This window comes from Parasteatoda tepidariorum, chromosome 4 (genome assembly GCF_982258835.1).
Source record: "Parasteatoda tepidariorum strain Cologne lab strain chromosome 4, Ptep-v5.0, whole genome shotgun sequence".
Taxonomy (NCBI): Eukaryota; Metazoa; Arthropoda; class Arachnida; order Araneae; family Theridiidae; genus Parasteatoda; species Parasteatoda tepidariorum.
Window position 1 is genome coordinate 88,542,829 of NC_141758.1, and position 21,773 is coordinate 88,564,601.

Here is a 21,773-nt window from a genome sequence, read left to right on the forward strand (position 1 = left end):
AACTCAGACAGATGATGCACCTGTAAGGTGTCAGTGGGATCAACATGCATTTTCTGTCAAAGGGAATGAGTAATTATTCATTGTTGGTCAAAGGGTTGGACACTAATATGGGCTGATAAGGCCCTCATTTCAACTCCTTTCTGCTCTCAGTTCAGTTAAAAAAATCCTGCAAAAAAGTGTCTCAAATTTAACTATGGCGAGCAGTAAACATGAAACGTTCTCCATTGATGATAAAATGGGTATAATGATAAAAATTGAAAATGGATGCAATCAAGCTGATCTTTGCAGGGAATATAAACTATCCAAATCTGCAGTTTGCAACATATGAAAAAATCGGCAATTAATAATTTCTGCTTATGAAAAAAATTTAGATGGCAGAAAAAAGTTGAGAAAAGCAGATCACAAGGATGTTGAAGAAGCATTACTGAAGTGGTTAACCAATAGAAGAAGCGCAATCTTCCAGTATCTGGACAAATGTCGATGAATTTGCTAAGCGATTTTATGAAACTGCTTTTATGTGCTCGAATGGCAGGTTAGACAGGTTTAAAAAGCGGAATAACAGAAATCTGGAAAAATTATCTGAGAGTCGGGAAGAGTTTCCATATCTGTTGAGGATTGCTCATCAGTTAATGATTACTAATTTTTTTTGTACGCAAGACGAAGAGTAATGAAAAATAACGCATTTTTTGCTACTACATAATATTTTTCAGTCATTTATTTAATCATGTGTAATAAAAGGGAGGAGTTTGGAAACCATTAGTTAAATTGCCTGCGTAACGAATATAGTGAACTCCCGGTTATAGTGAACCGAAATTTCAGTCCCTTGAAGGTTCACTATAGCGGGGTTTGACTGTATAAATATTTTATTGACAAAATATAATCTTAAATATTGAAAAAGGCAGGAGCTTCAGATAGATTAATCGAGACATATTAGTCTCATTTTTTTTTCTCTGGTGAAGAATGAACTCGGGGGGGGGGGTGCAAATCGTGGTATCTTAATGGAGCAACAAATTGATACATCGACCGACACTCATTTGAGACTAAAATTCAGCCAAATTGATGTATTCAGTTTTGGATTGACATTAGAAAAGAATACCCTGAAATTGCTAAATAAGCTGTAAAAAATTGAATATCATTTACTCTTCAGAAGTAGATTGGAATGCTGAAGATGACATTAATTTGCAAATTTCAGCAATTATTTCAGACGTAAAAATACTCTGCAAGGAAAAACAATCACAGGCAAATCATTTTTTTTTTATTAATTCGTTATAATTTAAAATATTGTTGCATTTTTTAATTATTCATAGAATGTATTTCAGAAAGACAAAAAAAAAAGAAGAAAAAAAACCTTTTAGCTACCTTACCGCTTATTATTTAAGATTGTGATAAAATAAGAAAGCAATAATAAGTTAGTAAATTTTATTTGGATAAAGCTTTCATATCCTCTTTTTTTCCCTGCTCTTTCATCAAAAGGTTCCTTCAAGTAAGTATTAAGTAGGGTTCCCTTAAAAGGTTGAATACCCCTGTTTTAGGCTAAACAAGTTTTAAGACTCCTAGAGTAGAGCAAAACTAATAGAAATTATAGTTTTGCATTTCTTGCTTGGAACGATAAAATTTAAGAGTTTTGATGAGAAATAAAACCAAACATGTTTTTAAAGATCATTTTAATATTTCATGTCTTATACGAGGGGCCAGGATAGGCTGGTTAGTAGGAAGACTCCCCATGTAGTTAATGGTGAGTGGTACACGTTAAATCTGTCGGGTCACAAAGTCCTCCACATTTTCCTAACAAATTCTACACCAGGGAGTACTGAATTTGACCTGATTGTTCTCTGGTTCAGATCACAATTACGATCTGTGAATTTATTAATTTGTCCCCCCTATAAACTAACTGTGACTTATGTGCGTGACAGTAGTCGAATTATTGGCCATAGATGGCGCCACTGGAAAACAAGAGGCGCATCTCCTTTGTCTCAATGGCATACGACAACAACACACTTATTACAGGTGTAAAGTAAATCTCCAGTAGGAAAAATATAGTTAATTTTTAACATTTTAGAATAAAATCTTGAATAAATAAAGCTTATCTTTAAAAAAAAGAAAACATAATAAATAATAGGTATAAAATATTAAAATTAAATTGTTTAATTTTTTTTTATTCTAATGGACTACCTAATTTATTCTAATGGACTACCTATTTTTATTCTAATTTCTTTTATTCTTATTTTTATTTCTCACAATTCTGAAGTAATTAAAAAAATTTTACAGATCGAAGAATTTAAAAGAGATTAAATCATGGCAAAATTTCTTTAATGAAAAATAATAATAAAAGGAAGGAAAAACATCTGAGAATCTTGTGAGATGACTTTTAACATAGAAACCTCACTTTATCATCATTCTCAAGAATTTGTGAGTTTCTCTTGTTTTACAATCTATAAGTAAATGATTATTGTATGACGAATAACCTGAAAAAGAGAAAAACCCACGTATATCTTCCACAACATACTCAGCTTACACCCGCAAACAAAAACGAGTAAATAAAGCCTTGCAATTGGTAATTTCCTGTTTTTATTGGCACCAGAGAGAAGATTGGCTAATTTATCTTCATTATGAAGAACACATGTTGGTTGCTATTGTTGAAAGGATAGAATTAAGGGTGTAAAGAGGGAAGAAATCCGAGTCCATGACTCAGTTTACTCCTAAAAGCAAATAAAATGGTAAGAATAAAGCGTGAAATATTACACCTGAAATAAAAATTAATATTTGAAGTATAATAACCGTTGCCTTCATGTTATGAACTATTTCTGATATAGCGAGTGAATAACAGAAGAAAAGAACGAAAAAAAGCGAGTCTATGAATGTCTTCTTGTAAAGAGGGTAAAAGCATGCTACATTATGCTTCAAATATGTATTTATATTTGAGGAATATCCATGGCCTGGTAGGTACTTTATTTGCGTCGCACTAGAGCTGCACAATGGGCCATTGGCGACGGTCTGGGGAGCATCCCAGAGAATGATCCGAAAATATGCCATCGCAATTTTGATCCTCTGCTGAGGGGATGGCTTCCTGGTTTGGTAGTCCGTAGACCTGTGCACGAAGTCGTGCACTTTACGGTAGAACAGTTTAGCGAGAACCGATACCTCACATCCTCGGTCCCTACGCATCAGGCTGATCAAAGCGATCACCCACCCGCTTACTGATCGCAGCCTTATGCTTGACTTCGGTGTTCTACTGGAACCGTGTCTTTACGATCGGTCCACTGCGGGACACCATGGCGTGGTACTATAAATTATTCATGATATAGCGAATGAATGAGGGCACTTATTAGTTATTGGACTAATATAGGAAGACATGTGTATCTTAGCGCGGTAATTTGAATGATTATTGATACAGCGAGTAAATAAATAAATAAAGTTCAAACGATGGAAACTAGTCTGTCAATTAACATATTAGTGATATGGATAATATTTAACACTATAAGCATAGTGGGAAGTTAATAGTTAATCAGGAGTCACTTTTTCTTTTTTGAATAAATAAACAGTGGATTGGGTAGTTTAAACTAGTTTTTGAAAAGGAAGATTAGAATATGTTAAAATAAAAAACACATTTAATTTCAAAATAAAAAACACATTTAAAATATCTGGTCCAGTAGTTAACAAATAGTGTTCTGAATGAAGAAGTTTAGAAGTTTCGAGAGTTAAAACTAGTAAAAAGTTTTTTTTAATTTTTTTTAAAAACATTTTTAGAATCTGAAATTGCATTTAGATCCGATTAATAATAATTATTTATTTATATTTCGGTTGTCTTAACAAAACCATTCAAATTATTAATTATTATGCAAATAAATAGGCAAGAAATTACAATTTTTTTTAAGAAATATAATTTTTTTTAACTATAGTTCATTGAATTCTTGAATATTAGCAGAGATGTCAACTTGCTCCGGACAGCAAATATATATTTTAAATTGGTAGTTTATCAATTGTGATTCTTGGTTTAATAAATTCAATTTAGTAGATTTTTATCCACCACTATTTTTAAACAATTCGTAGGCTTATGTAATTCACCACTTTATATTACTTATGTCGTGCTATACTTTTCAAAAAGCAAACAAAAATAGTCAAATATGTGCAAAAGTTATTTTGTAGTTATCTACCGTTTTACTAATTATTTTGACTTGTCCGGAGCAGTTGGCATATCTGTATTAGGATGAGCACATTGTATATGAAAAATCGTAATGGAATTTTCCATCACGCTTTTTTAAATCAATTATAAAATAACTAATTTAGTTAAAGAAATATGGTTTCCTAATAAACATTTTCAACGTTTATTGCTGCTATTTATTGGCTTATTTTATTTATTATTTCAGCATATATATACAGCAAAAACAAATTCATAATAAACTAGATTCTGTTCCAGGACTGCGATTTCAACTGTCTAACTTAAAACCAAATTTCATATTATTAATGATAAAACGACGAAAATATTAATCCTTTTTTTTTTTTTTTTAAACCGTCGTTGAACAGCCGGCCCAATTTTTATGGGTTTACGACTACTAATGTCCAACTCCGTAGCCTTGTGATTTTGAACCCAATCCAGAAGACAAGGGAACTCCCGGATCGAGTATTGGGGGAAATTTGCCTTCGTGGAGTACTTTGTGATGGAGCTAACCCGCATTTGCGTTACATGGACAGGAAGACCACGAGAACCTCCCACGATTATCCTGACGGCAAGAGGACTCTTACCCATGATCGGTCTACCACTGAGGATATTTCACGTCAGCAACAGTGGTCGGTGTAAGCCGGATGCGGAATTCGTATCGACTGGGATTCGAACCCGGTTCGCCTCATTGGAAGGCGAACGCTCTATCCTCTGAGCCATCGCGGCTCAAAATATTAATCTTAAATTTTTTCAAAATGAAATAGTCTTATCGGTTAATGTATTCACAATTGTCTTTATATATTCTGTTTATAAAGTCGGGGTTCTCCCGAAAGGTAGTCGATCATAGCCGAAAGAAATTGGAATTAAAACCGATGGTCGTTCTACTTACTTATAACTCTAATTTTAAAAAAAGTTAGCAGGCATCACCGTTTTTTTTTTTTTTTTTTTTTTTTTTTTTTTTTTTTTTTTAATTTTCTTTCAAAATTCCCACACTTTTTATCATTCATAATACAAAAAAAACCACAGTGTAAAAAAGTATGAAATTTTGCACATTTTTGGATACGAAAAAACTTGCCCTTTTATTAAAATTTTGAATTACAGTCAAACCTCGTTATAGTGTACTGTCTGCGGATTCAGAAATAAGTTCACTATAAACGGGGCTTCACTATATCCAAATTCTTTAAAAATTATTTAGCAAATGGCAGCAGTATTGTTAGAAAAAATGATTATGATAGTACATATTTGTTTATAAACTATTAATTATTACCAATTAAATAAATAATACATCAAATATTAAAATGAAATTTAATAAATTAAATTTTACATTCTATCGAAGAAATTAGTACTTTTCGATCAACTACAATTCTGTTTTAGGAAGAGTTTAGCAATTTTTGTATTAACATTTAGTTAAGAATCTAATATTTCCTAGCCTTCATTTCTTTCAGTTAAAAAAAAATTAGGACTTTTAATATCAATTTCACTTCTGTGATAAAAGTTGCTAACATTTATTTATTTATTATTATTATTTTTTAATATAGAGGGAGGAATGGGCATGTTTAACAACTTTTCCACCCTAGTTTATAAGCGAAGAGCGAGCTAGAGTAAGATTTGACACAATTTAACGAAATGCCGTCATTTACAATTGCATCTCTGGCAAAAATTTAAAATTGGAAAAAAGAAGGAGAACTGTAGAAATGAAATTAAAGTTCACTATAAACAAACTTCCAATTTTTCAGCCGTGTACAATAAGCGTACAAAATAACATTAGTTAAATGGAAATTCGGAAGGGGCCACTAAAAAAGTTCATTACAGCCAACCGAGTGTTCACTATATCCCATGTTCATTATAGCGGGGTTCGACTATAGTTTGAAAGTTAATAAAGTTCGTTATCGGCCTCTTTCGTGTTCGCTAGCTCAAAAAACATTTTGTTGTAATTCTAAGCTTCGTTAATAATATAGTCGTTTTTTTTTGCTGTTTATTTTTATTTTTTTCAAGTATGACAATTGCTCTATTCTAGTTCTTTCCCTCTTTTTCCTTTTTTAAGTCAATATATATCTCCCTATCCACTGTTTATTTATTCGCAAAAAAGAAACAAAAAAGAAAAGAAAAAAAGAACGGAGAAAGAAATACAATGTCTGTAAGTGAAGGAGAGTTAATTGAAAAAAAAAGAAAACAAGGTCTGCTAGAGACCGGATTGATCTGACCTTCCAAAGCAAACGATTACGACTACACTGGGACATGACATCATCGGGCAACACCACACACACACATTTCAGTCCAATATGGACTTTCAACAAAACAACTGGACCAAAGAATAATCGTATTCTTGATTTTTAATGTCAACTTGTAGCGTGCTCTATCAAAATAAAAAATTTATGACTGCGAATTCAAATGAGACCTGTGATTCATTCCCGAGAGCAAAATTTTATCAGCGGTCATCGGTGTTAAGTCAGATAATGCTAAGATATTATCGGTTGGTTTTATGATTATCATTTTCATGATTGTCCGAGAATGATTTTTTGACGTTATTATGGAATCTGCCAATGATTCTTTCACTTATGAGGCAAAATTGGACATTCCATTTATTGATGGAGAAATGGAAAATCAAGTAAGCCTTATATTAAACTGATATTAATATTAAATTTAATTATTGTTAATAATTTTTGCTGCTGTAATTTTTTTTTTAAATAAGTAAAAATTTGCATTTTTAAAATGCTTGCTTTTCTTTCTTCTTGTAATTTTATTGATTGTACAATTCATGATTTGTTTCTAAAATTTCATATGCTTCTGAAAACGTACGAATAATGTTTTGGAGTTGATATTTCGATATTATTAAATTACGGCTTTGCAGAATAAAAATCAGTAAATTTCTAATATCGTATATAGAATCTCGATAATTAGTCTTGTTTAAAAAACAAGCATTTTTCAACTAATTTATTTACATTGTTATTGATACAGAAAGTATTTTTTCGCACGAGACAAGAGGGCCGCAAATTTTCAACGAAATGACTGATTCGGAAAAAAAAAATTAATTATTAAATCTAACTATTTTCTGTTATTTTTAATTATAACATTAAAAACAAAAGAAATTTTTATTTTTTGAATACAGCAGGATGTTTCAAAAGCGTATTATTTATCATTTTAGTCATGAAACAAAACCCACTAGACTCAAATAATAAGATATTTATGAGCCATAAAACTGTCCGAAAGATTACTTGAATCGACATTGTAATTAAAAATTCCAAACAATGAGAATAAAACAAATTATATTTTTACATAGGCTATCGCTTTGTTTAAGTTAAATAAACTGAAAAAAAAAGTTAAAATATTAGTTTTAAGTTATAAAATGATACAAAATGTGGGAGCTGATGGGTCTTGTGGGTAAATGTATTTTTTTAATTTTTGAATGAAGTTGTGCAATTTTTTAACAATAAGATTTTAATTTTTCCATGTACGAAGACCAGCTGGTTGGTAAACAGAAATAATGGGGGCGAAAAAGCACCAGAAAAAAGTCCCTGAAAAAAGAAAAGAAAAAAAGCACCGAACATTGACTCACGAGATGATGATTTCATGTTCACTTTAAAAACTCTCATCCCTTCAGGGAAGCGTGCCAAAGGCGCTAATCGAAATTTTCACAGGGGGGTGCAATCAGAGAATATATTTATTACAATATTTCATGAATGTGTTTTCTTTTAATAAATACTTTTCTTTTAGTATTTCTGAGAAACGTTTTTTCATTACTATACGTCAAAATATTTTATTAAAGTTTACATTTAATAATTAAGTTACTAAACTAATTTTTTTTAAAAATTTTACAAGATTTAACTTTTAAAACATCAAAAAAAATCACATTTTTTTAATGAGCACAAAAGAAAAAAAACAATAAGCTACAGTGTCTTATAATAAGTTTTCTATTATTTTTATTTATTTTTGCTATCTCTTCTGGTTAGCAATAAAATATTATTTAATTATAACATTATATTTAAAAATTCATCTTTCGCTCGCAATTGACGAATCGGTGGGGATTTAACATGACATGTGACAAGCATTATTTGTGGTTGTTTAAAGTATAAAAATAAATAACATAAAAAAGCAAAATATAATTTTTGATTTATTGCATTTCTAGGGGGTGCCAGTGTAAGGTAAACGGAAAAAAAAATTGTTCCTTTAAGATCGCAATGAAAATATGAAGTCCAAATTTAATGTAATATTCTATTTTATTCGAAGAAATAAATAAAAGAATTTATAATAAAATAAAGTTAGAATGTAAAAATATTATGCAGCTGATTTGAGATTTTAAGTCCTTTTAATTATGTACCATACAAAACTTTTGAAAGATATCAAAGTAATTTAATAACTTTTTAACTGTAAATCGTGTTATTTCATGCTCTATATGGATTAGGAAATTCTATAACTGAACTGCATCCATTTTCGGTAGTTTTTAGTATGTGAAGTTGCGAGACCAAGCCTCGACTGTAGAATACTAATGATGGCAGTCACATATAGTGACCATTAGAAATTCAAATTTTTTTTTAGTCATGAAAAAAAAAGGCTCTTTTATTAAAGCTTAAAGAAGTAGTTAAAATTCTTCTGAAAAACATTTTTTTATAAAAAAACTGCGATAATTAACTTACTCTATGGAATATTAATATTGTATAGAATATGTATTTTTATTTTTAAGAAAAAAAGAAAAAGGAATCGCAAAACTTAAAATGCGATATAGTAAGCCCTCTTAGATTTCCCATGATGATTCTTTTTAGTTCTTATCATTTTCGAATAAAATCGTAACTAATTCAAACAATATTACGTTCACGTTGCGTAATAAAAACAATAAACTTGTTAGAAAATGTTTATCGACTTTAAAAATTGATTGTCGCTTCTAAAGAAGGAACAAAAATTATCTTCATATATTGTACCTTAGTACTTCATTTTATTCTATTTTCAAATAGCAAACAATTTAAACTAAATTAAAAAGGAATTTGAAGTTTAAGTAAAAAATAATAAAAATTATTCAGAAATATTTTTTTTTCTTTGACAGACAACGAATTGTAACACAACGATTTGTGATCGGTTTTGTAAATAAGCTCATATCTTAGTTATCAATTAAAATTTGCACCAAAAGTTTCGTTGAAAAAAATTTGATTGAAAATTTTTACAGTTATAATAAGAAAACGTAAGGAAAAAAATTATTTTTTATAAAATTGTCTTTATTTCTATGAATATTTAAGTTAGTTTAACAAAATTTTATGCAGTTGTTGGCATTAAATAACCAAAATAATCGATACTACACTGGTTATCATAAATTAAGGAAAATTCACAAAAATCGCGATAACTCAAGAAATTACACATGGAATTTTATGAAACTTACCCACAATATACAACACATAGTAAGGTATTAAACAACATAAAAAGAAATTATCAGACATTAATAGTAGTATAGAAATTAGCACATGTATAAAATAAACAAATTGGAAGTATCGGTTTGCAATAGAAAAAGTACCTTTAATATGGAATATGATTGCCTCTAGAAGCAATACAGCACAAACAGCGATGTGTGATGCTTTCAATTATGCGGTCTATCAGTTCAATAGGAAGTGAGAGCCATTGCTCTTGTAAAGCAGTTGCAAGCGTGGCAAGGGTCTGAGGGGGCGGATTGATGGCAGATACACGCCTCCCTAGAGCATCCCAAACGTGCTCGATAGGATTCAAGTCCGGGGATCGAGCTGGCCACTCCATGCGAGTAATTGTTTCCTGTTGAAGATAATCATCAACAATGCGAGCTCTGTGTGGTCTTGCATTATCGTCCTGTAACAGGAAGCAATCACCAATTGCCCCGGCATATGGGCGCACATAAGCATCAAGGATGTTGTCTCGATAAACCTGAGCATTCACGGTTCCCCTTGGAAAGACATGGAGGTATGTGCGCCCTCCTAAGGATATGCCTCCCCAAACACAGACACTGCCTCTTCCGTATGCATCTCTTTCACGGATGTTTGATGGATGATAACGGGTCCCAGGTTCTCTCCATATCAAATAACGTCTACTGTCACTTTCTAGACTAAACCTGGACTCATCCGTAAAGAGAACAGGCCTCCATTGATCTGACGTCCAGTGGACATGTTGTCGGGCCCACTGCAAACGGTCTCTCCTATGGCGTGATGTGAGCGGCACGCAAATGGCTGGTCGTCTCGCATACAGACCACCTTCGTGGAGCCTTCTGCGCACAGTTGACGTTGACACCAACCTTCCGGTGGCTGCAGCAAGAGAGGATCTAAGATGTGTCGGAGTAGCGGTTCTATTCCTGCGTGCACTTAATGTCAAATATCGGTCATCGGCACTGGTCGTAACAGTTGGCCGTCCTTGACTGAACCTCCTAGATGCCGAATCTGTGGTTTGAAATTGCCTCCAAAGTCTATGAACCACAGATGGACTCACATTTAGCCATCTGGCCACTTCTGATTGACTCTGCCCTGCCTCTAGTCTCCCGATGGCTCTCCATCGTAGTTCTTCAGGCAAATGATGTCTAGAGGTCATTATTACGAATTGGCTATCTCAGATTTTCAATGTCGCAATCACAGTAAAATTTGTGTGCTTTCTCTCAAACTTGGACTTTTATGCTCCAGGCAGATGACGTAAGCCGAGTGCAGCGCCACTAATTTGCATATTGCAATTTTACTCAGCTACTCTTAGTGGACAACATATGCAAATTTTGCACGGTTTGGCTTACTTTTGAAAGAGTTATCGCTATTTTTGTGATTTTTCCTTAATTTATGATAACCAGTGTAGTTTGTTTCTTTATTTTCAGGCATAAGGTACACAAAAACGATTTTTTTTTTCGTAATTTATTGTCGGTTCCTAAAACCTCTAAAAGTTTAAAAACTTTATTGATAAATTGAAGAAATCCCATATTCTAATCTAAACACTTCTAAAGTTTAAAATAATTCTCTAATTATTTTTGTTTGAGAAATTCGAAAATTGAAAGTGTCTCTACAATGCTGCAGTGTGCAATTGAAAAAACAACGTAAGTGCTTCTTGATTGATTCCTATCAGGGATGAGAGTAGGGGAGAGTGGGGTCAATTGTAACATTTTTTACTTAACTATTTTTAACTAACAAAAAATCCAATATATTATTAGTATTAATTGACAGACGAGTAAAGTAGACTATCCTCTACTAGAAAAAAAAATAAATACCTGATTTTAAATATTATTATATTAGTTATTAACAATTTTTGACAGTCGTGCAGTTGTTACAATTGTCCCCACTTACGGGGTCAATTGTAACAGTTCATAAATTCAACTAAAACATAGTTAATTATACATATTATCATAGTTGTGATATATTTTTTTATTGATCAAAATAGTAGTGATATTTTAGGAGTAAAAATAATAATGAGCAGAAACCTAAAGGGTTAAACTTTTAACTTTAAGGGGTTAAAAATGTTAATTTATGCTGTGAAAGGTGACAAATAAAATAATGCACATGCAACATAATATAAATGATATAGGAAACTATTGGTGGTTCTTAAAGAGCTAAGTAATGGTTTGTAAACATAAGATTATTTATTTTCAGCTGTTACAATCGTCCCTTTACTTATTGTTACAATTGTCCCCAAGACGCCATTTCAGCTTCATTTGTTAAAAACAATGCTAGTTAATTAGCAAAACTAATGTTTTTTTTATTGAAATGTTAATTAAAGTGTCCACTTACGTATTCGGTTACTAATTTTTATTTGTTTAAACAAAATTATTTTGTTACAATATAATATTCTAATACCAAAAAAAGTACTTGCGTGGCGTGAAAATATCTTTTGTGACGTAACTCTTTCAAAAGTACATAAAAATGGTTGCCATCAGGGGTGTACATGTAGATTTATTAAATACACATTGTGCGCCACCTAGGAACCAAATCTAGAACCCGACACTCGAAATTTTTGCTCTGTTACAATCGTACCCTGTTACAATTGACCCCACTCTCCCCTACTCAGAAAGTAAAAAAGAGGAAATCCAAAAAAACAAAAAAGAAAAAAAAATATTATATATATATATATATATATATACATATATATATATATATATATATATATACAAAAATTTGACAAAAAAGTGCACTTTTTAAACTTGTAAACCATGTGAATATAAATCCCGATATGAGACTTTTAAATCACGTAAATATGAAACTCTACATCGAATTTAAAAAATGCGAAAATACAAATCATGATTTTTTAATTTTTTGATCACGATGCATAACTTTTAAATCGCGCGATATTACAACCACAAAAATGAATCACGATATTGGATTTTAAGCTCACGTGAATACGAATTGCTACATAGGGCTTTATTAAAAGCTCGTAAATACAAATTGCGATATTGATTTTTTAAATCTCGTAAGTAAGAATCGCACTGTACAATATTTAAATCGCCTGAATAAGAATCGCAACATTCAACTTTTAAATCAGGTAAATACGAAAATCGAGATTTGATAACAAAATCGCGATTTTAAAAATGCATAAATACAAAACATGATATTGGATTTTTAAATGTCGTAAATAAGTATCATAATAATACGATATTTAAATAGCGTAAATAAGAATCGCAATGTGCAACTCTTAAATCAGGTAAATACGAAAATCGATGATTGATATTAAAATCGAGTGAATAAAAATCGAGATCTGAATTACGAAAATACGAGCTATCCAGTCGACGGATAAAAAATACGGAAAATCTTATTTTCTGTACGTGAAATCGGAGAAAATAGCTAAAATAAGTAAAAATGCGGAAGGGTTAGCAGCTAGGGCGTAGATTGAATTTTCTGTTTATCTTTGAAAATCGTAAATAAATATAATTATTTTACTTCAATGACTGAATTTTAAAAAAAAAACGGGATATTTATTTAAAAAAACGAAACTTTTAGAGAATCGGAGTTTTTGATAAAAAGGCTGAAATTCGAGAGACAAAAAAAATCTCATCCCTGTATAAAGGTCAACCAGTTTTATCCCAAAGAAATTATTTTTAGAGAAACTTCAGAGGGAGGAAAAGGGACTTCCAACAATTTCCCTCCGTGGAAAATTAAATTCCTCATAAAACATTTTAACTTGTGCAAAAAATAAATTTCAGCGGAAATTAGCTGGAAAAATGGAAACATCTGAAAAAAAAGCGGAAATCCGCGAATCCGCGGAAGAATCTCATCCCTGTCCTATGATTGAAACCAAAAAAAAAATAGTTTGACAACTATTTTCCTCCTATTGCTAATGCTATGAACGCTAAAATAGAATGTCAAAATATTGATAAAGCAAAAATTACTTTTGAATAAAAATTTCCCGCAATATGTAAGCTTACCATACAAAAATGCCAAAAAATCTCAATTTTGAATTTTTTGTTGCTTGCATTGATTTTCAAAATAAGTGTAAGGGTAATGTACTTATAAATCATTATTTTAATTACCAATTAAATCAGAATAGTTAAAGTTTTTCATTTATCAAAAGCTTCTATTATGTGATTTTATTTCAAGTTATTCATTAAAATGAAATATTAGTGAAATAAATAGTAATTGTAAGTCTGGAAGATAGTGTAACTCGGATAGCTGAAGTTTTTCATTCATCAAACTTCGATTAAATGATTTCAATATACATTATTCATCAAAATGAAATATTAGTTTAATAATAATTGAAGCGGTCAATGTTAGAAGGGGGTATGTAATATTTTTACGAAAAAAAGTTTTTTGTTGGTTTTGGAATATCAATCACCAATTATCAAATACCGAGAAATTTTCTAAACTGCCTAAAAAAGAAAATCCAACAATTTGGAAACATATAAAACAATCTTTCCACAATTGGCACAATTTTTATTTTTTTGAAACTGCAGATTTGTAACATACCCCCTTTTAACATTGACCGCTTCAATTATGAATTACGGAAGATAATGTTTAAGTTTTAGTTTAGTTTTTCATTCAATAGTTTAAGTTTTTCATTTATTGAACTTCGAATCGTATATGATTTTGTAATAAATTATTGGAAGAAAATGAAACATTAGTACAACAGCAATTATAAATTACCAGAGATAATGAAGTATTATTTATCTAAGTTTTTTATTTATCAAACTTCGATTATATTATTTATCGAAATGGAATGTTATTTAAAAATAATTACAAACAACGAATTAATAAATGCGGTCTCTAAAAGAAATTTAATGCCAAAGACTGTTCAGTGGTTTGGTGAAAATAAATGAACAACAATAGGAAGTAAATGTAATTATTATTTGTGTACGAATTAATTAGCTTGACCTTTAAGTTATCAAACATTTCAAGAAATAATTTGCAAAACACAGGAGTTATACGTCCGGAACTGCCGATAAGAATAGAGATATTGTTCATTTTGGTTTAGGAAACCCGTTTGATTATAAGTTAGGAAGTGATACATTGTTTAGTACAGTACAGAACCCGTTATCCGGAAATCAGAAAACCGGAAAACCAAAAAACCGGAACGAAATTCGATAAATTTTCCCGCAATTTTAAAAAAAAAAATTTTTTTTCCTCATAAGATTTTAGGATTTTTCTTTCTTTTTTGAAAGATGTTTACCTTACCATCATTTTGGAAATAATCATTAGTGCATTACCTCATCGTTTTTTCTTATTTTTAAGATTATTTCCAAATATTTTTTTCTTTTTAGTTGGGTTTAACACTAAAAAAACGGCTTTTTGTGGCGATTCAGAAAACCGGAAAAATCAGTTATCCGGAATAGCGATAGTCCAGATCGTTCCGGATAATCGGTTCTCTACTGTATCTTAATGCTATGAATGATTGTAATTCATTGTTTTAACTTAAACAATGGAATTATTTCTATTTATAGGCCTACTGATGCGAAAGCAGCTAGCATTTTTTATATTACGAAAAAAAAATTGTTTAAACAACGTTATGCTGATTCGTTTATTTTTAAATTCGGTTTTAATAGAATTTTTTTTGTTTTTTTGTTCAAGACTTATAAATCCCTTTTCTATTTATTTAAATCATTAAAGCTCAACTTTTTTCTACAGCGTGCCTTATGTTGTATTCTAAATAATGAACGAAGCAATTAATAAAAAATGGAAAGGATTTTTTTTAATAGTTTAAGCTATAATAAAGAAAACATTTTCATTGTTTATTTGTTATTGCAAAACATAATTGTGCTAAGTTTTAAATTTTAATGTTGTATACATGTGCATTATAGAACAATTTGTAAGTAGCGTGTTTAACGAAAATTAGGGCAAAAAAGTGATCACGTGATTTTAGTTTATAAATAAAACCCTTTCTTAAAAAGTTATACATTTTTAGCAGAAGAATCATCTTAGGTTCAATTTTTTGTCCATGCCTAACTGATTTATTAATTGAAAAAATTTGAATAGGAAAAAAAAAGGAACTTGATTTAAAAACTCTAATTGAATTTAAAAAGGGAACTAAAGTTGGTAAGTGAAAATACCTTAAACAAGGATGAACAACATAAAGTTGTAGTTATTGTTTTGGACGAAAAATTCTAACCATGCATGGCTACCAACTTTTACGCATTTTGCGAAAGATTTTAGTTTTAAAGTGGTAGTAAAATTCATGTTTTTTTATTTATTTATTTGATTTATTAATTTAAAATTATTTTAACCTCTACTGCGTGTAAATAAATTAAACAAAGTATGATCATCATACAAGTGTGCGTTTAAGCTCTTAAACTAGAAAAAAAAATCTGCATATTGCTGTAGTTTAATTTTACTTCTTGGGAAAATCATCTTCGAAAAAATGTTGAAAATTGGCAGGTATGGTATACTCATGGAATATCGAAGGAACTTACTATACGTCAGCAGTAAACTTAAATTAGGTCCATGCAAAGCCTTAGTATAATGTAGTTTGCATTTTTTAAAAGTACAACCAACTAATATAATGTCTTGTAATTTGTTATGGGCTTATGATTTATTTTCACGCAGGATGTGGGAAAAAAAACTTGGACAAAGTTACTGCATCATAGAAGTTAACTAATTTATTTTTAATTTGAGTTCATTTCTTTTTGTTAACCACTTTAATTATAAAATATTTTATTATATATCTCTTAGTTTATGTTTTTTTTTTACAATGTCAAGCATATAATAGATGATAATAGATCATATAATAGATGATCTAATCCATGTCCTATGAATCACAGTGCATGGCCCATTTTAGGGTCAAAAGCCTGCACTAAACCAACCAAAATGGGATATATTAAAAATAGAAGGCTTGCGGCCTATTGCTGAAAATGTTAATAGGCGTTTGCGCAATTGCATTGCTGAAAAAGGCGGCCACTTAGAAAGAAAATAAATTTATTTATTAGTAAATTATATTTTATTCATTATATTTTGCTAATTTATTTATTTTTAATAAAATTATATTTAAAATTGTTTGTCCGTTTTTTTTTTTTTTTTTTTTTTTTTTTTTTTTTTTTTTTTTTGCAGCACTCTTATTTTTTATTATTTTAATATTGAATATTTTATTAATATTTAGTTTTTTTTTAAATATTTTAATGCTGAATATTTTAACTTAGTTCTATAGGAGAAAACATTTCCAACTACTTTTGTGTAACAATAAAATAAGAGGTTGGGAGCTAGACTAAATGCATTTTGCTTAAATGAATCAAACAACAAATGAAAAATACAACTTAGCAATGTGTTTTAATCCTAAGCCACTTTCAAGCTGAAATTTTTTTTAATTAAAAAAAAGAAAATGGGTGATTATAATGTGAAGCAATTAACTTTAATATATAAATATACATAATAAAATACTGTAACACAAATTAATTAATGATTGTGACAAAGATATTTTATTCTTTTAAATGTTGATATTATGTTCTCTATTGTTTAAGTGTTAACAGTTACCTGGATTGTTCATTGCAAATTCAATTATTGATAGAAAAAAATATTGTTAACTGCTTCGATGCTTTATTTGATACTATTTAGTTGTTGTGTATTGAAATATACAATAACAATTGTATCTCATAACATATACTTTTGCCATTTCACCGCCATTACGTGAACCTATAAATTTTAGAAATGAATTTATCTACTTTTTGCATTTTAATTTGTTTTTCAATCTTCGCTGAAAATTGCCGCTGTAACATTATCGAAAAAGATACGCAATCTAAACATGTTAATTCTTTAGTTTCGAAACCCAGACATAGGGAAACAAGGCAAGGGAAATATTCTGAAGTGGAAGAAGAAGAAAAAATTGTAGAAACATACCACCATGTTGTAAAAAAGATTCTTCCTCCCGATCCAATGGATGCCAGAGACACGGATACCGGTAATTCAGAAGTACAAAATGATGATAGAGAACAAAAAATTGCGTCAGAACTGCATCAGTTTTCTGTGAAACTTGATAGGATGAGAAAAGATGTCAGTTCTAGAAATAAGGTAGCTAGTTTCATTAAAAACGAGGCGAACAGAAAGGAAGAATTAAAGAATAAATCTATGAAAAACAACCCCAAACGATTTAAAAACACGAAAATTTCTCAGTCGTCATTATCTGGCTGGTACTTCATTTTGATTGCATATGATACAGAAATTTTTGTAAAAGAATGAAAGATATATCTTACGTAAATCTACCATTTCAATCAAGCTAATGCAGAAACCAACTTTTTTACCCCAACTTGGAACAAGAAAATTTAAAGAATATCTTGTAAATCTACCATTGCTATCAAGCTAATTCAGGAATTAACTTTTTTACCCCAACATAACTTAGAACAAGAAAATGTACAGAATATCTTGGATATAATTAATACCAAAAATAAATCAATGTATAGATTTTTTTGTGATGTTTATTTCAAAACTTGAATTTTGATAAAGTTTGGATAAAGTTTTGGATAGGATGAGGTTGTTCCATAAAAACCACCATTATTATAAAATGTTAAGTTTTTTTTTTCTCATTAAAGGTGAAGATAAAGTATTCTCATTGGAGTTTGCTAATTATCGTTTAAGTGAAAATAAGACAAAAACGCTATCATAATCTTGCAAATTAGAATTGAGGAATTCGTGTTTATGAAACACCAATATTTCATTAGGTTATTTTTTTTTTTCGGTTTCAAATAAAAATATGAAATTTCTAAGATAGAACACGCTAAAAAATACACTTAAAATGATGCAGAAATACTTAAATAATGGCACTTAAATTATGACAACTCGCGGTTCTAACGTCATCCCAGCTTCAGACAAATGAGTACCTGCTTGTTTGGAAAATGAAGGCGGCCGATGGGCAATGCTGATCAAATTGACATCATGATGTTGAACTCGGAAATGACAAATCTGAATACCAAGATTCCTTTGGACGAAAATTAGCTGTTGGGAGAGTATTTTCATTTTGCATGACATTACATAGTCAAGGTCAAAATAAAGAAGTCAAAAAGTGCTATAAACTAGGTTTGATGCAAAATCAGAAAGCCAACAAAAAAAAAAATTAATAGAAGGATCAATAAATGGTCTCCATTCCGTGCTAAATAAGTTAAGTACTAACACAATTGAAATAATAATAATAAATATAAAAAATATATATTGGTATCTTTCATTTGAAAGATTAATTCTAACGATTTTGTAAATTTTTTATTGAATTTCTCAAAAACATTTATCAACTACTAAGCCTTTCCAACGTCCTGGGAAAACTTAAAACGTCCTGAAAAAATTCGGAAAGGTGATTTGAAAACTGGCTGCTTTATTTTTTCAATTTAAAAAAACTAATATTCCTTATATAGTATTTCTGTTATGTGTTAAAAATTTTAAAACAGAGAATTTTATATTAAGAAGATAAAGCGACGAGTTTTCGAATATCCTTTTAGCTATCAGTTTTTCCAGAACACTGGTAAGCCTAGTCGTCTATCAAGGTCTATCGAGCTCAGTTTCGCAATGTTTCAGAGAGAAACACAAAATAATAATAATAATAATCATAATAATAATAATAAATTGAACAAATTATAAGCAGACATGTAGATTTTGGTCTCGAATTTGTAGTAGTCTCAATTTTGTGGGATATGTCAAAATTTATTAAATATTTTGAATAATTAGTTAATAGCAAATATTCAATTATATTAAATTTCCAAAAGTTAAAAAAAATGTTTTTATGAATTCTAACAATGTGAATATACTTTAACATAAAATGACGAAATTAATAAATGTTAAGGAAAGAGGATGTTTGTGATTCAACCATTTATGCATATATTTTATACAACTATTAACTTAATTGAAAAAAAAAACTATAAAATTTCTTTTTGTGACAAGTACAGTGTATGGATGGCGGATATGAGTTAAGTATTTAGATCATAGGTTTCTAATAATTTGATAATTGAACTTTTTTTTAAACAAATTATGATATTTGTCAGCAATTTTTTTAAGAATAATTAGCTGCGAAGTTCTAAGTAGAGCGCAAAATAACTTTTAAACAAATTATTTTAAAATTTTTAAACTTTTCTAACATTATATGTTAATGATGAATAAAAAAATATTTAATTAATTTGTTAAAAATCCAAAATGTAAAGTTTGAATTTTAAAAAAGAAAAAAAAATCAGTTCCAACTTTTAAATGTAAAATTTTTTTTCTCCATAGAATAGTAAACAAAAAGCTATTTTCCCCATAAAACGGGTTAGTAATATTTTTCTCAATAAATTTCTGAATTAATAATTGCTTTAATAACTTATAATTTACGAAGATTTAAATATGAATTTTGTTTTTCGATACAAAATAAAATTACTAATTTTAAAGTGCACTCTATTTCAAAAATTTTCTTCTGTTTGTAAGATTTTACATATCCTTTAGAACAGCGATTCCCAAAAGGTATTCCGTGGAACCTTAGGGTTCCGTGCACGGATGACAGTGGTTCCGAGAGTTAGGCTATTTTTAACCATTAATAATAATATTTATAACCAATTAATAATCCAAAAATTATTTAATATTTCGCTTGTTTATATTAGTTTTTTTTTATGTAAAATGCGAATGAAAAAAAAGCAAAATTTAAAATATATTTTTTTATTTCGATAAAATATATTAAATAAATTATGAAAAGAATATGCATTTTTAAGAATTTCATAAGTATTCCTCATCAAGCTTTTCAGTTAAAAGCAAAATAACTAAATTCAAGAAATTATGTTTTTCGGATAACTATTCTTATCGTTTGTAACAATTCTTTTCAAAAATTCATTTTATTCTTTTCAAAAATTCAGCTTATTTATTTTCAGCTAATGCATATACACCAAGAAAAAAATTCAAAATATTAATTATTTTATTCTACACATTAAATAGTTATAAAATAATTAGTTGTCCTTTTTTGGTTAGTATATTCATAGCTGGTAATAAACTTTTTTTTTTTATGATGTCGGGGGTCTCGCAAAAAAAGGCCCAATCATTTAGGGTTCCATAGCCGAAAAAAAATGGGAACCACTACTCTAAAAAGTCCTGATGATACCTTTATAAGTCTTTGACGCCCATTGGGGCTCGGTACGTTGGGAAAAAATATGTTTTGTTTTAGATGATGCTGTATGCGTTAAAACACGAAATAGAACTGATTAAACTCTAATTTTAAAAAACTTTCAATACCAACGTTGAAAAACTTAACAACTTTTAATTATTTTAAACATAACAGTGCTAACAAAAAAGAACATCATACCAAAGAACAAAAACAGAAAAAACATCAGTGGCGTAACTAGATCACCCATCGCTTTTTAATTTATTGTCGTTTTCAAATAAATGATCTCGTTCATCGCTTTTAATTTATTGTCGTTTTCAAATAAATGATCTAGTTCATCGCTTTTAACAGTATGTACTAAGATATTATTTGGTTTCCTCGCATGTTGGTATTGTCATTTAGATTTTTTTTCTCCCTTTTTTCAGGATCAGGAAGTAAATCGAGTAGCTGGAAGCACTACCAATCCCACCGAACCCTCCAGAACTCACAATGCTCGCCCACCTCCCAAAAGTGACGGTGTGCTATCCTTGTTTGGCAATTATTCCTTTCCATATCTATTGACTGCGTCTGTGATTAAGTTAGGTATTTATCTCAATAAACTGTACCAGGATAGTTCTGCTGTGGGGAAGTACTACACCGACAAAGAACTAAATTATTGTATAGTGTCTGCGTTTTGTTTGTTTCTGCCAGCGCTTATTTACATCATGTACATTGTATCGGCGTACGTCAAAGAACAAGAGGAAGCTGAAGCTAAAGAAGTTGGCACGAAAGTTGTGTACGGATGCTTGCTGGTGCCATGGCAAATAAAAGGGTAAGCACAAAAATCAAGTTAAACAGGAACTATTTATCTCAGAAGATTTGCTTTTAAAATAGTAATGTATATGGCTAAACCAGTTATTTGGTTTAGCCATTTGGTTACCAACTAAATTCATTTTAACCTTCCATTTTTCTCAAATTATTCTCTTTCCCACTACAATTGGGTACTTGCACTTCAAAAAGATCACGGATACCCACACATGTGACTTATGACATCAGCGCCAGCTGATCGTTTATAAGAAAAATATCGTGTTAAACTTGAGCTAAGTTTCTCCACATAAGTTAAAATGTTAATCAACGTAAAATTAATTAAATACAGCACCATATCGCACATCAAATTTGTTGAAATGTAATTATTTCTCGT

The 21,773-nt window shown here is 29.8% G+C and overlaps 2 protein-coding genes across 2 annotated transcripts in view; one reads left to right on the plus strand and one right to left on the minus strand.

Moving 5' to 3' along the window:
- Positions 1–2,417: 2,417 nt before the first annotated feature.
- LOC122268945 (UPF0193 protein EVG1) overlaps positions 2,418–21,773 on the minus strand; it is a 39,387-nt gene continuing 20,031 nt past the window's right edge. The window contains exon 4 of the mRNA XM_071182565.2: positions 2,418–2,465. Within this exon, the coding sequence (XP_071038666.2) occupies positions 2,433–2,465 (33 nt within the window). The 3' untranslated portion in view covers positions 2,418–2,432. The remainder of the gene's footprint in view (positions 2,466–21,773) is intronic.
- The window catches only part of LOC107436658 (uncharacterized), a 28,857-nt gene continuing 13,446 nt past the window's right edge, over positions 6,363–21,773 (plus strand). The window contains exons 1-2 of the mRNA XM_016048446.5: positions 6,363–6,767; positions 21,019–21,404. Of these exons, the coding sequence (XP_015903932.3) occupies positions 6,690–6,767; positions 21,019–21,404 (464 nt within the window). The 5' untranslated portion in view covers positions 6,363–6,689. The remainder of the gene's footprint in view (positions 6,768–21,018; positions 21,405–21,773) is intronic.